A 13,824-nucleotide genomic window follows, 5' to 3' on the forward strand; every position below is an offset into this window, starting at 1 on the left:
TATCAAATAATCGTCCCTTAACTGTTATTGTCCGTGTAGTTCTTATTTTTATCCAGCTTATCGTCCTACAGGGATGTCCTACTAAGGCTGTCATACCATAAAACGTTTATAAAACAGCTCACATTCTAATATATCTGCATTCATAAATTTATTAATTTCATTTAGACTAAACGACGCCATGTTTGTTATGTGCCTCTGCCGTCAACCTATCAAAAAAGAAGAGGTGGAAGAGAGCCAGAAGATCTTCCCAATGCAAAAAAAAAACCAGAAATGGACTTCTTCTGGCTCACTTCCGAAGAACAAAAAAAAAACGCGTCCCATTGATATGTTTTTAAAACGCCTTGCCCCTACCTTTTTTCCAAAAAAATGGCATTATTAAATATATAAACATATATATAATCATCAAAATTAAAATGCTATTGTATTTTTATAAGACCTACTTTATTACATGACCTGGGACTAATGACATCTATCTATAAGTCCTAGCATACATTAATTATTATAATATGAATATGTTTCTTGTTTTAATAACAACAAATGATGCTATGCATGAGTCACCATTTATCAGGACATGAATTGGGTTTACATAGAGAGGATAAGGGACGAAATCAGAAAATCAATGAAGGATAAAAAACTTAATTCAAATAGTTGGGGGGGGGGGTCAAAATTGCTGCAAGTTTTGTTTAATTAACATCGATTTTATATATATCCTTATTGGTCAATCAATTTTTCCCAAATTAAGAAATTAAATTAAGAGGGGGGGTGTGGGGGGGGGGGGGGGGGGGGGTGGGTAGGGGGGTCAGTGAAAAAAACTATATGAATTATTTTTTTTTTTATCCTACATTTAACTTTTGATGTCGTCCCTAATGTGCCAAAAAATAGATAAGGGGCGGGACCAAACCTATAGAAAACATAATAAAGAAATGATGAAATATACAGAATACGTTGATTGACTTTTGGTTGCCTTATGTCCAGTGGCAAATATGTCACGCATGTTTAGAACAAATATAATAGAGATCAAAGGATAAAGAATAGAGTGAAATGGTAAAAACTAAAAGATATAGAATTATAGAAACGATCTTTGATCTGAAACCCCCTACCCTCACACACACACCATAACCATTACTGCCAATACTCGCATATATACATCTCTATACAAATATCTAAATTTGAACCTACTCCCCCCCCCTTTCTAGACACCGAGGTTTTGGATCCGCCCCTGTTAAATGTGTCTAATTATATACACTGTGTACGGGTCTAGATAATAGCTAAACGTACAATCATATAATTTGTTGGATACCTAATTATATTATATAATGTGTCACAAAATAAACTTGTATACCCCCCTTCCCAATGAAGTATTGAAAAGTAAATCATTTAAAAGTCCTGAAGATAAAATATGTTTTGAAATATGCCCTGCATACTTATTTATGCAAAGACATATAGTAATTATTGAACTACTGTGGGGCTTGAAAAAAAATCTATTTAAGGGATTCGGAGGCGAGAACAGTAAAAAAAAGCTCAGCAACGAATCCTAAATGTAAAATGATTTGCAGCATAAGACATGAGAGCACATATCATAGATAGTATTAAATATGAAGTTCACGCCTCATATAGTGTAGTCCTATGTCATAGGACTATTGTTGTAACATGGGTTAGTAACTGGTTCCAATTTATCCTGAATTGTCTTTATTCAAGAATTAGTTCCGGAGTATAACAGCTTATGTCTCTACTTGTGGGTTTCTAGTTCTGCTGTCGTAATTAGGTGATTTTTTTTCTACATGTAGTAAAAAAGAGGGGGCTTAGTCCAAATAATTGTAACGTCCTGGATGCTTTTTATTCTTTTTTCATGTGCCTTCCTGCAACGTCTCTGCGGATCAAGAAAAGTAAAAAATGATATAGCACTAAAGAACGTCATGATTACATGTATCTGGACTTAGAAGGGGGAGGGGGGCTAGCTATGTATTTTTTTTGTATTTCAATGTGTAGACTGTAGGAGAGTTTCTTCAGAAAAGGTTTTCATTGGAGGTGTTTTTGCCATGCACGCAGGCATCTGTTTCAGCGCTATCCATGAACAAGTTGTGTGTCAAATTAATTATTATTACTTGTCACTCGCATTTATTGCTCGTCCTGGCCATTATTGGCATTAACAGCCAGTGCAGGACTCGCACGAACGTTAGATTTAGTTAGAGGAGCGATATTCTGACGCGTTTTTTAATTCTTGGTCACCCATGTTTAGAAAGAAAGGGGAGACATCCAAACAATTTCCGACCAATCACAAACGTTGTTGCAAATTTGACCTTATGACGTCAAAGAATTTCCCATAATGCAATTATTGCATATAAATAAAAAAACTACTATACCAATTGAATAAAAAATATTGCATTCAAATGACATTTTATACCAATTGAATAAAAACTATTGCATTTGAATGAAAATTATACCATTTGAATGAAAAATTATACCATTTGAATGAAAAATTATACCATTTGAATGAAAAATTATACCATTTGAATAAAAAATATTGCATTTAAATGAAAAAATATACCATATAAATGAAAAATTATACCATCAAAATAAAAAATATTGCATATAAATGAAAAAATATACCATTTAAATGAAAAAATATACCATACAAATGAAAAAATATTGCATATAAATGAAAAAATATTGCATATAAATGAAAAAATATACCAATTAAATGAAAAATATTGCATTTAAATGAAAAATATCAAATTTTTGCAACCAATACCATGCCATAGTCGTTTGTTGTTATGGTTCATAAGTGTTTCTCGTTTCTCGATTTTTATATAGATAAGACCGTTGGTTTTCCTGTTTGAATTGTTTTACACTAGTCATTTTGGGGCCCTTTATGCTTGCTGTTCGGTGTGAGCAAAGGCTCCGTGTTGAAGGCCGTACTTTGACCTATAATTGTTTACTTTTTACACATTGTGACTTGGATGGATAGTTGTCTCATTGGCACTCATACCACATCTTCTTATATATATATACTCAGTAATGACATGCCATAAAGATATTTCATTATAACCATAAAAAACTGTACACATTTTTGGGTTTAACATTAAAAATTGGACCTCAGATTAGATTTTTACAATATTTAAATAATAGTGTGTTATTATATAAAAACAAAAGGGGAATTACCAATTATAGATGAAATACTTTTGACCTGAGACTACAGGTTTGAGGTTATTGGGTCATCAAAAATGCCTCTGAAAATTTTGGTTAATTACAGAAATAACTTGACCTAGTATAATATAAACATAGCTAGTTTCTCTTATCAGCAAATATAATACTCTCTATATGTATGAGCAGACGTGGTTGTTACAGTGGCTCCATTAGATAGATAAGATACTTTTACAGTGGCTGAATTAGATGGATTAGATACTCTCTAAACAAATTAACTTGAAATGATATACAGAAAGTGCATCATCTGTCTACAGAGACATGAAGTTAAAATTGCGAGCAAGCCTCATTAAAGGGGGAATTGGGAAGAGATATAAAAGGTGTAAAACATATATCGATGGCGATTAATAGGTCGTATATTAAAGATAATGTTTTTGCAACTTAAAATCTGCAAGTTTTATCACATGACTATGGATTATCTGTTATCCTATATGCATGTTTTCATGGATTTAATTGACTCAATTTGGAATCCAAAATGTTTTTCGTAATAAATTTTATTCCATTTGACCTAACTCTTTAAAAGGTGTCATAAAATGTTGTTTTCCTTCTTTTAGGAATTTGTCCTTCGTTTCAATTAGATTATAGAAAACAGCTTGTTGCTACCCTCGTAATTATAATTTTTCCTAGAAAATAGGTTTAATATGGAAATTGATATTTAACCTGCCTAAACCCAAAGGTTAATCACTGTTGATCATGCCTAATGATCATTTCTTGGCACTTTGAAATGAAGTCATGTATATTATCGTAACAAGATTATTTACAACTTTGAATAACACTTTATTTTATGCCTTTGACTTCGTATCATTAAAACACATTTTTATTGCTAGCCTATTTTCAGTGAACCCAAGACTGTAGAAGAACCAAAACACGTGGATCACACTTTAATTTTTGCCTTTCACTTCGTATCATAAAATCATTTCTTCAGTGCTAGCCTATTTTCATCGACCCTCAATGTATCATGTGTACAGTGTATGCATTTTGTATCATCAATACTTTATTAGAAGTTTTATCCTTACTAGGTAAGTGTGTATAGTAAGTAAATTTTAACTTATATTCATTTGTTTAACGTTATAAACCAAAACTCAATTATCATGACTTTGGCTTACTTGATGTATATTACATAATAAAATATTAACATAACCTTACAATTATAAAATCGTTGAACTTTATTTAACAGATACAAAGTTTAACTTGATGGTCCGTTTATTAATTTTGAATTATAAAGAAACTAAGGTTTCAACTCCCTCAGGCAAAGTTGACCTTAGATGAATTTGGCTATTGTTTTAGGTACTTATTGGTCATATAGCTTTTCAAACTGTTTCGGTTCTTATACATCCTCGGCTTTCAAATATTTGGCTTTGATGAAGGTAAATCCAGAAAAGCGCTTCGAACGCATGCAATTAATAACGTGTTCTTTTAATTTTTTGATAATTTAGAAACGAGAAACCTACATGGCATGTGAAATTTAAACAAAAAATGAAAATAACATTTTATAATTTTGATTCATTCGAAGCGCTTTCTGGATTTACGATACATCAGAAAATCTTAAACCCAAAATTTGATTGAAGAGCTAACTGATCTAAAGGTACATAAAACGACGGCACCTAAGGTAAACTCTGCAAGGGGGATTTTGAACCTTACTCTCGTAATAATTTCAGAATTTAACATCACAGAATTTGAGAAAACTATGTTGTAAATCAGGTCTGTTTCATAATAAATGAGAATTGGAAATCGCTTTATATCAACTAGAGTTATTTAATTTCAAAAGAAAGGCAGAAGATACGAAAGTGATTGAAAATATTGTGTCAGTAACCCAGTTAATGTTATCACTAGACGTTTTCAAGTTTTTTGTTTTGATACAAGAAATATATCTTCATTAGGAAAATGAAATATTGAGAAGTGGTCTCTCTATTGTGACGACATAACATACACTATTTTAAATATAACAAATTGAGAGCTCTTATAGCAACCTTTATATGTCTTTTGTTTTCTATTACGCCCGTAGAGAACGCTATTCTACTCTTTCAGTAAATATTACTGAAGGGGAAATTGGAAAAGAAATAGCGTCTTAAGTGAACACAAAGATTGAAAGTTTGGAAATTGCCTCTAAGGATATTTATGAGTATTGGTTTTGTTCCGATATCTAATTGAAAAGTTCATTTCCAATCACAATTTATACTTTTTGACCTTATCTGGTCATACCAGAAGTATACTCTATCATCATCTTTACAATATGTTCGACAGAAATGTAATCTTGAAATATTATACCAGAAATTGACAATCGTAGTCTTGAAATATTATACAATAAATTGACAATCGATCTTGAACTCTCTTGACAGTATTCACTCTATGTTATTAGTGCCTGTACTGAATGAATGCAATCAAAACACTTATGTTCAACTCAAAATGGCTTGATTAGATTTACAAAACTTTCCAGCAGGCTTAACACTATGATTTCGAATATTCTTATATTAAGGTGACTTTTTCATATCATATAAAACGGAAATAGTACAATCCGTATTTCATTATGTATGAAAATTAAAAAAAAGAAATCAAGTTTGTTATGAACAAATCAAGTTTTGAACAAGTATATTTTATGGAAAATACTTCACATTCTACCAAAGATTTCAATTTGTATAGTTGGTTAAATTTACAAGCTCAATATGCAGTCTCTCCTTTCTTTCAAATTATTTTTGAAAAATACATTATTATTAAATTGATAAAGTAAGTAGCCGTAAACAATAGCAACTGCGGCTGACGCTCATAAAATAGAATAATAAAATCTGTTCCACGTAGAGGATAACTGAATAACAAATCTATAAAACAGCAATAAACAGCAAATTACTTACCGTAAACTGATGAAACCGGATAGATAATATATAGAGATTCGACTGGTCAATTTTTTATTGTTTTCTTTTAATGTTCAACTCCTTTTAGGTTGTGACAGTTATAAGATTTCTATAGTCTCAACAGTGTTGTGTCAAACAAATAAATTTAGTACGGATAAAGTAAGAAATAAATATAGATATGAGTTCTTCGAATCGTTGCTTTAGACATTTCGACAATTGTCATGATAGTGCAGTAATAACAAAAGTATGATAAGGATATCCGTGTGCGACATGTGTCACTGGAATAATCTCAACTTATCCTCGCACGACATGGGTCTCTGGACATATTAAGCTTCTTCGCACGACAAGTTTCTCTGGAACAATCTCCACCTTTCTTCGAACGACAGTTGTCTCTGAAACAATTTTCCTCTTACGTTTCCTCGCACGATATGCGTCTCTGGAACAATCGCCATCTATCCTTGCACTACATGTGTGTCTGGAACAATCCCGACCTATCCTCGCACGACATATGTCTCTGGACATATTAAGCTTCCTCGCACGACAGGTGATTCTGGAACAATTTTCATCTCAAGCTTCCTCGCACGAAATGTGTCTCTGAAACCATCTCCACCCATCCTCGCATGGCAGGTGTCTCTGGATCAATCTCCACCTATTCTCGCACGACAACGTGCAGGTTTCTCTGAAACAGTTTTCATCTTAAGTTTCCTTGTACGACATGTGTTTATGGAACAATCTCTACCCATCCTCGTACGAAAGGTGTCTCTGGAAAAATTTAAATCTTTAGTTTCTTCGCACGCCAGGTGTCTACTGAATAATCTTCTCCTTACCTTGTAATACAGATATCTCTAGAACACGAAAGGTGTCTTTTGAATAACTTTTCTTCACACGACATGTGTCTTTTGAACAATCTGTTCTTCGCACGACAGGATCTTTCGAGCAATCTTACCTTTGTTTGCATGACAGGTGTCACTGGAACTAATATCACTTTTTATCGCAACACAGGTGTTTCTTGACAATCTTACCTTTCTAAGCACGACAGATATCTCTTGATTATCTTATCTTTCTTAGAACGACAGGTCTCTGAATTAATTTTCATCTTTCCCCGACAATATACAGCTTAACAATTTGCTATTTGTTTCCAAATATTTAAGTTAAATTCAACAATAATATTCAAAATGTTCAAGATTTTATGTAATTTATGAAATTGACGTCGGTAGTGAAATAGCACAAGAGAAATTTAAGCACGTTTCTTATTAATGTGTCGTTGCATTTGATACATTTGATACTATATTGTATTCATTTTCAGATTGATTCAGCAATAATGGAGTTTTTAAACAACACTACGTTTTCTTATGAGATTTGGACTGGATCCCAATTGAATAATCACGATGCTCTAACCACGTTCAGTCTGGCATATGGAAAAATTCATGGGTATGTTAGTCTTCTCGTTTGCTTCTTTGGAATTCCAACTAATATTATAAATATAACGGTGCTGACCCGGAAGCACATGCAAACTTCAATTAACCTCATTCTAACATGGATGGCTGTTTCGGATATGTTAACAATGGTGACATACGTACCTTTCGCCGTCCATTTTTATATTCAGTACGGAAGTAATGAGTTGTCAGCAGAGAAAAATACGAAAATATGGATGGAATATCTTTTATTTCATATAAACTTCTCGGCATTGACTCACACTATTTCTATATGGTTAGGTGTATCTCTTGCAATTTTTCGATACATGCATTTGCAGTCATCGGAAACGGGAAATCTTGTCCATGTTCGTCGGATCATTCGAGCTCGTATAGCCATATTTGTCATTATCGCATGTTCAGTGCTGTTGATGATACCAAACTTCATGTCCACGAGCCTCGAACTGAAACCAAACACTTCTGAAGCCGTTTATATAATCGTTGATACGAACATAGGAACCCCAAATATAACGCTGATAAATTTTGTAAACATGTGCATCTACAGTGCGTTTGCCAAGTTCGTGCCATGTTTGCTAATGATTGTATTCGGGGGACTTCTGCTGCGAACACTTGACATGCAGGTCAGAGTTAGACGTAAAAGGATGACAAAACTAGGAGTTATTATGACCCGACCTTTACATACGTCAAGGACGACTGTTTTACTGTTGATTGTTATGATCCTGTTTCTAATTACGGAACTTCCTCAAGGAATCCTTATCGTCCTGAGCTTATTCAAAAATAGATTTTTCTTGGATGTGTACATCCCCCTTGGAGATGTTATGGACATTCTGGCATTAGTAAACAATGCCATCAATTTTGTGCTTTATTGTTCAATGAACAGAGAGTTTAGAAGAACGCTTGTTCGAATCTTGCGCACACGAGGACTGAAGCATTATCGCACGCATGCTCACACAAATGGCACAGGTACTGAACTTGTGACAGAAGCGGCACAGAAACTGTCCGTCATGGTTGACAATCAAGTATGTGACGAAACCATCTCAAAAGATCCTCTCGAGACTGCAAATGTAATGACAATGGTTTCAGCAACTGAATTATCGACCCTGATTGACCCTAAATACACTGAAGAAAACATACAAGATAACAATGAGAAGATATTCGATGAGAATGAAGAAGTAAAGTAAAAGTCTATACAGACACAGGAACGAATAGATTATCTCTATGTCTTTGATTTAATCTATTTGAAATGTCTTAACTTTACAGGACAGTGATCTAGGAAAGAAGTCATTGTAATTGAATCTGTTTTAAGATATTTTTGCTCATTGCCTATAGGACGACAGAATGAACCGTAATAGTATTATGTAAATCGGAGAGGATTACTGGTACTTACGAATAGTCATAACAAATTTGTCGGTGAATGTTGTTATTCTTTATTGTTCTCATCAATTTCGTTAACAATAGTCATGTGTTGTCTTTGTCAATTGTTGCCACATTCCCCTTACTGAACTTAAAATAGTAAAAGAGAGACAAAAGATACCAAAAGGACATTCAAACACATTAGTCGATTGATAGAGGTTGAAAAGCGTGACAGATCTTCTATGATTCTATATAAAAAGATGCCACAGACTTTCCATTTATGTCCTTATGGATGTTTAACTTGATAAGAGGCGAGATGGGTTATCATAGACTCCAAAGTAATAACATATATTGTGGATTCATTATTATTCGTGAGATACCAATTTTCGTGGATTTCGTTGAAAGAGGTTAACCACGATTTTAAATGTTAAATGACGTACATATTTTCTATAGGCTTGTATGCAGACTTTGGGAAAACTACGAAATCGGATAACGAAAATACAGTTTTTCCTCAATCAAAGAAAATTGGTTTCCACGCAAAATAGGTGAAACTACAATATAATATTCCTTTAACGGCATTGTAAAATCCCATGATATGATTACTGTGCTAGATTAACATTCATCAGGTACACTCAAGATTAAAGTTTGTAAATTTAAAAAAAATATTTTTAAAAGAGAGACGAAAGATACCAAAGGGACATTCAAACTCATAAGTCAAAAATAAACTGACAACGCCATAGCTAAAAAAGAAAAAGATCAACAGACAAACAATACTACACAAAACACATCATAGGAAACTAAAGACTGAACAACACGAACACCACCAAATACTGGGTTACCTCAGGTGCTCCAGAAGGGTAAGCAGATCCTGCTCTACATGTGGCACCCGTCGTGTTGCTTATGCTAGTACAAACCCGGTAATAAGTCTAATTCGGTAGGTCACATTCGAGAAAAAGGGGACGGGATTGTAGTTACGACATTTGGAACGTATCCGCTATCATCTGTGAAACGGATATTGCATAACGGTCAAATTTACGAAGGGGTGATTTCAACTTCACCACTTGGAACTCTTGGTTTAATAGCTTCCTTGTGAGCAGCAACCCTCTATCAAGGAAATCATGATACAAGAACTGGAATATCGTATCAACTGGGAGTTATAGACTCCGTATGCAGGCGCTGCTGGAATGTTGCTACATAGAAATGAAAAGTTTAAGCATTAAAATCAAAGGGCTCAACCAGAACAGCTAGATAAAAACTTAAGTCAACTTTCCTTTGGGAGTTGCAAATTTAGTGATAAACTGTTGTTATGTCCTTAATAATAATACTCCAGATTTCCCCGGACATTACAGTAGTTTTACTGGTGACATATTTATTCATAATAATAATATATATCCCAGTTATAATACACTTGAAGGCATAAAGATTATCACGACCGATCGTTTTATGTGGTTATTTCGATGAAATTTCGTATAAAATTTAAAAGGAATAACAATGATTACCAATATATTGGTACAGTTCAACATACCACACAAATAACCACCAATCTACATTTCCGAAAAAAAAAGCAAAATTAAAAACAACAACAAACAACAAACAACACAAAGTTTAACTCACTTGACTTGGATTTGGCCAAGAATTTTTAGTGGTGATAAACAAGAACTACATACACACAAACCTCTCCGTTTGCCGATCTACACCAATTGTCGTAAAAGTATATTTGAAGGCGTTTAATGCTTGTGGACGTTTTATCACACGGGTGCCACATGGGGAGCAGGATCTGCTTACCCTTCCGGAGCACCTGAGATCACCCCCAGTTTTTGGTGGGGTTCGTGTTGCTCAGTTTTTAGGTTTCTATGTTGTGTTTTGTGTACTATTGTTTTTCTGTGGGTTTGTTTTTCTTTAGTAGCCATGGCGTTGTCAGTTTATTTTCGACGCAGCTAAATTTAGCATAACGTCTTTGCTGATTTGACCTTCCAACACCTTTCATAAGAGTGCTTCTGATGACTTTTATGTAGACGAAACGTGCATTTGACGTACCAAAAAGTAACCCTAATATCTTCGATGATGTTTTAAAAGGACACTATTTTAGAAAACATTAATCAATGCTTTTCTCTGTGGGCCTTGAAAATACAAACAGAAGTTGGCCATCTTATTTCTGTAGACTGAATAAAAGTAAGAAGATAAGATATGGCAGCAAAACTATAAGGAGAAGATCTAGAAAGATAGACAATACCATGAAGGAAAAAAGCGAAAAGACAAACAACAGATCACAAAACGTACGCTGTTCCTGCTCACTAATGACACATAAGTGTTGCTCGTGACATTCGATGTGTTGCTTGTGACATTCAACGTGATGCTCGTGACTTGAAATCCAACTTGTTGCTCGTTAAATCCGACATGTTGCTCGTGACTTGACATCCGACATGCTACTCATGACTTGACATTCAACTTGTTGCTTGTGACATTCGACGTGATGTTCGTGACTTGACATCCAACTTGTTGCTCGTGACATCCGCCGTGTTACTCGTGACATTCGCCGTGTTGCTCGTGACTTGACATTCAACTTGTTGCGTGTAACATCTGACGTGTTGCTCGTGACTTGACATTCAACTTGTTGCTTGTGACATCCGACGTGTTGCTCGTGACTTGACATCCAACTTGCTGCTATTGACATCCGATGTTATGCTTGTCGTAAGTAAATAGATATTTACAAAATATTAAAAAGGTAAATAACAAAAATACCGAACTCCAAGGAAAGTTCAAATCGGAAATTCCATTATCAAATGGCAAAATCAAAAGCTTAAACACATCAAACGAATGGAAAACAACTGTCATATCCCTTACTTGGTACAAGCATTTCCTTATGCAGAGAATTGTGGATTAAACCTGGTTTTATAGCTAGCTAACCCTTTCACTTGTTTGACAGTCGCATAAAATTCCATTATATTGACAACAATGTTTGAAAAAACAAACCGACATAGTAAGTAAAAATTTCAAAAAAGGGGGGTACACCCATTCGCGATGATAAGATTTTCTTCTCCAGGTATAAATGGCAAAAGTCAGATTTGGCACATCTTTTTTAATTAAAGTAGAAAGAAACTATATTATTATTATGCTAATACAGAATCTATTACGATTACAAATAGTAATAAAACATCTCTGCTCGTTAAAAAAAAATCAGAAGGTTCTTTCATTTGATATATTTAAACAAATTTCATTTACTTTCCCAAGGCAAAGGCAGCTGCTTTATTTTTCAAACATGTGACATCATTTTTACCATTCCATCAAAAAACCTTCGCCGAGTTTTTATGTTGGTAGAATCAGATAAATATAGGTTAGTTCTAACTTTGAACCAAAATATTAGGCTGAGGATATTAAGTCGCAATATTCCGTAGGAGAGTCCGGATCAGTCAATAAATAATAAGATGTGGTATGAGTGCCAATGAGACAACTATCCATCCAAGTCACAATGTGTAAAACGTAAACAATTGTAGGTCAAAAAACGGCCTTCTACACGGAGCCTTGGCTCACACCGAACAGCAAGCTATAAAGGGGCCCAAAAAGACTAGTGTAAACCAATTCAAACAGGAAAACCAACGGTCTAGTCTATATAAAAAACGAAAAACGAGAACCACTTATGAACCACACCAACAAACGACAACCACTGAACAACAGGCTTCTGACTTAGGACAGGTGCATAAAATGCAGCGGGTTTAAACGTTTTAACAGGCGGCAACCGTCACCCTAACCTGTGGTATAATATTACAACATAAAAAGACACACAATAAAATATCAATTGAAATGGCAAAAAAAAACAATATACAAAAACAAGTAAATATACACTGAACGAACAAGTTTGATCTATGACACAATATAAATAAAAAGATGTTTCAACATACATATTAAGTATATATCTCCCAGTTGATACGATATTCCAAATCTTGTGTTTCTAATCCTGATTTCCTTGATAGAGGGTTGTTCATTACAAGGAAGTTATTGAGCCAATCATATGTATTGAATTGAAGTTTTCCCCTCGAAATTTAACAGACGCCACTACGAGTTGGTAAACCGTGATTGAATATCTGTTTACTTATATAGGCAACAGGATGGGTGTCAGGAATGTCGAGCAGGATCTGCTTACCACTACGGAGAACCAGCATTCACCTAGGTTTTAGTGGAGATCGCGTTGCTCATTCTTTAGTTTTCTATGTTGCATTATGTTCCCCGTTGCTTGTCTTTTGGTCGCTTTTTTTTGTTTTACAATTGCGTTTGTCTTATGGGCTTGAATATCCCTTTGGAACTGTGGAAATTTTAGTTATTGCCGACAATAAAGGGATGCTGTTGTTACATACATAGAAATTTTCGACGGTCATCAATGTTTTGAATATTTAACGCATTTAACGGAAATCGTATTCTTTTTACGATGTTATGCAAAAAGAAAATTTCATACTTTTTGTGCACTTCAATGAAAGAGAGTTCCACAAAATAACACTACCAACAAAATGCCGATTAATTCAAAATTAATAACTTCATTTCGTTTGTACAACTATCATATACGATATATAACAAAAAAAACACTATTCTATACAAAACATTGTTTGTATTTAACTTTAACAAAAACAATATTTTGGGTATCTTTCTCCTTAACTTGGGTTTCCGACTGGTTTTATCCAAGAGTTATTAAAAATATTATGAGGACGAAATGACGCGTTTTGCGTAGTAAATTGTAAGGCTGATATCTTTAACAAAGTTATGATATTCTATTTAAGTTATTAATGTAAATAATGCTCTGACACAATTTCTGTATCTGAATTCTAAACCTTTATGTGGTTTAGAGCGGGCGTCTTTATCGGAGACGTAACTGATTACTGGAACACCGAAGTTAAACCAGCGTTTTTTGGTGGATTTCGTGTTGGTGGTTTTTCTTCGGCCAATATGTTGTTTGTTTATCTTTGATTTATTGTTTTTATTAACCCTGGGTATAT

At 34.1% G+C, this 13,824-nt stretch overlaps 1 protein-coding gene across 1 annotated transcript in view; it reads left to right on the top strand.

The window, feature by feature from the left end:
* Positions 1 to 8,943, top strand: part of LOC127719555 (G-protein coupled receptor dmsr-1-like) — a 42,774-nt gene extending 33,831 nt beyond the window's left edge. The window contains exon 2 of the mRNA XM_052225768.1: positions 7,360 to 8,943. Within this exon, the coding sequence (XP_052081728.1) occupies positions 7,375 to 8,667 (1,293 nt within the window). The 5' untranslated portion in view covers positions 7,360 to 7,374 and the 3' untranslated portion in view covers positions 8,668 to 8,943. The remainder of the gene's footprint in view (positions 1 to 7,359) is intronic.
* The last annotated feature ends 4,881 nt before the right edge of the window (positions 8,944 to 13,824 follow it).

This window comes from Mytilus californianus, unplaced genomic scaffold (genome assembly GCF_021869535.1).
Source record: "Mytilus californianus isolate M0D057914Y unplaced genomic scaffold, xbMytCali1.0.p SCAF_11, whole genome shotgun sequence".
Taxonomy (NCBI): Eukaryota; Metazoa; Mollusca; class Bivalvia; order Mytilida; family Mytilidae; genus Mytilus; species Mytilus californianus.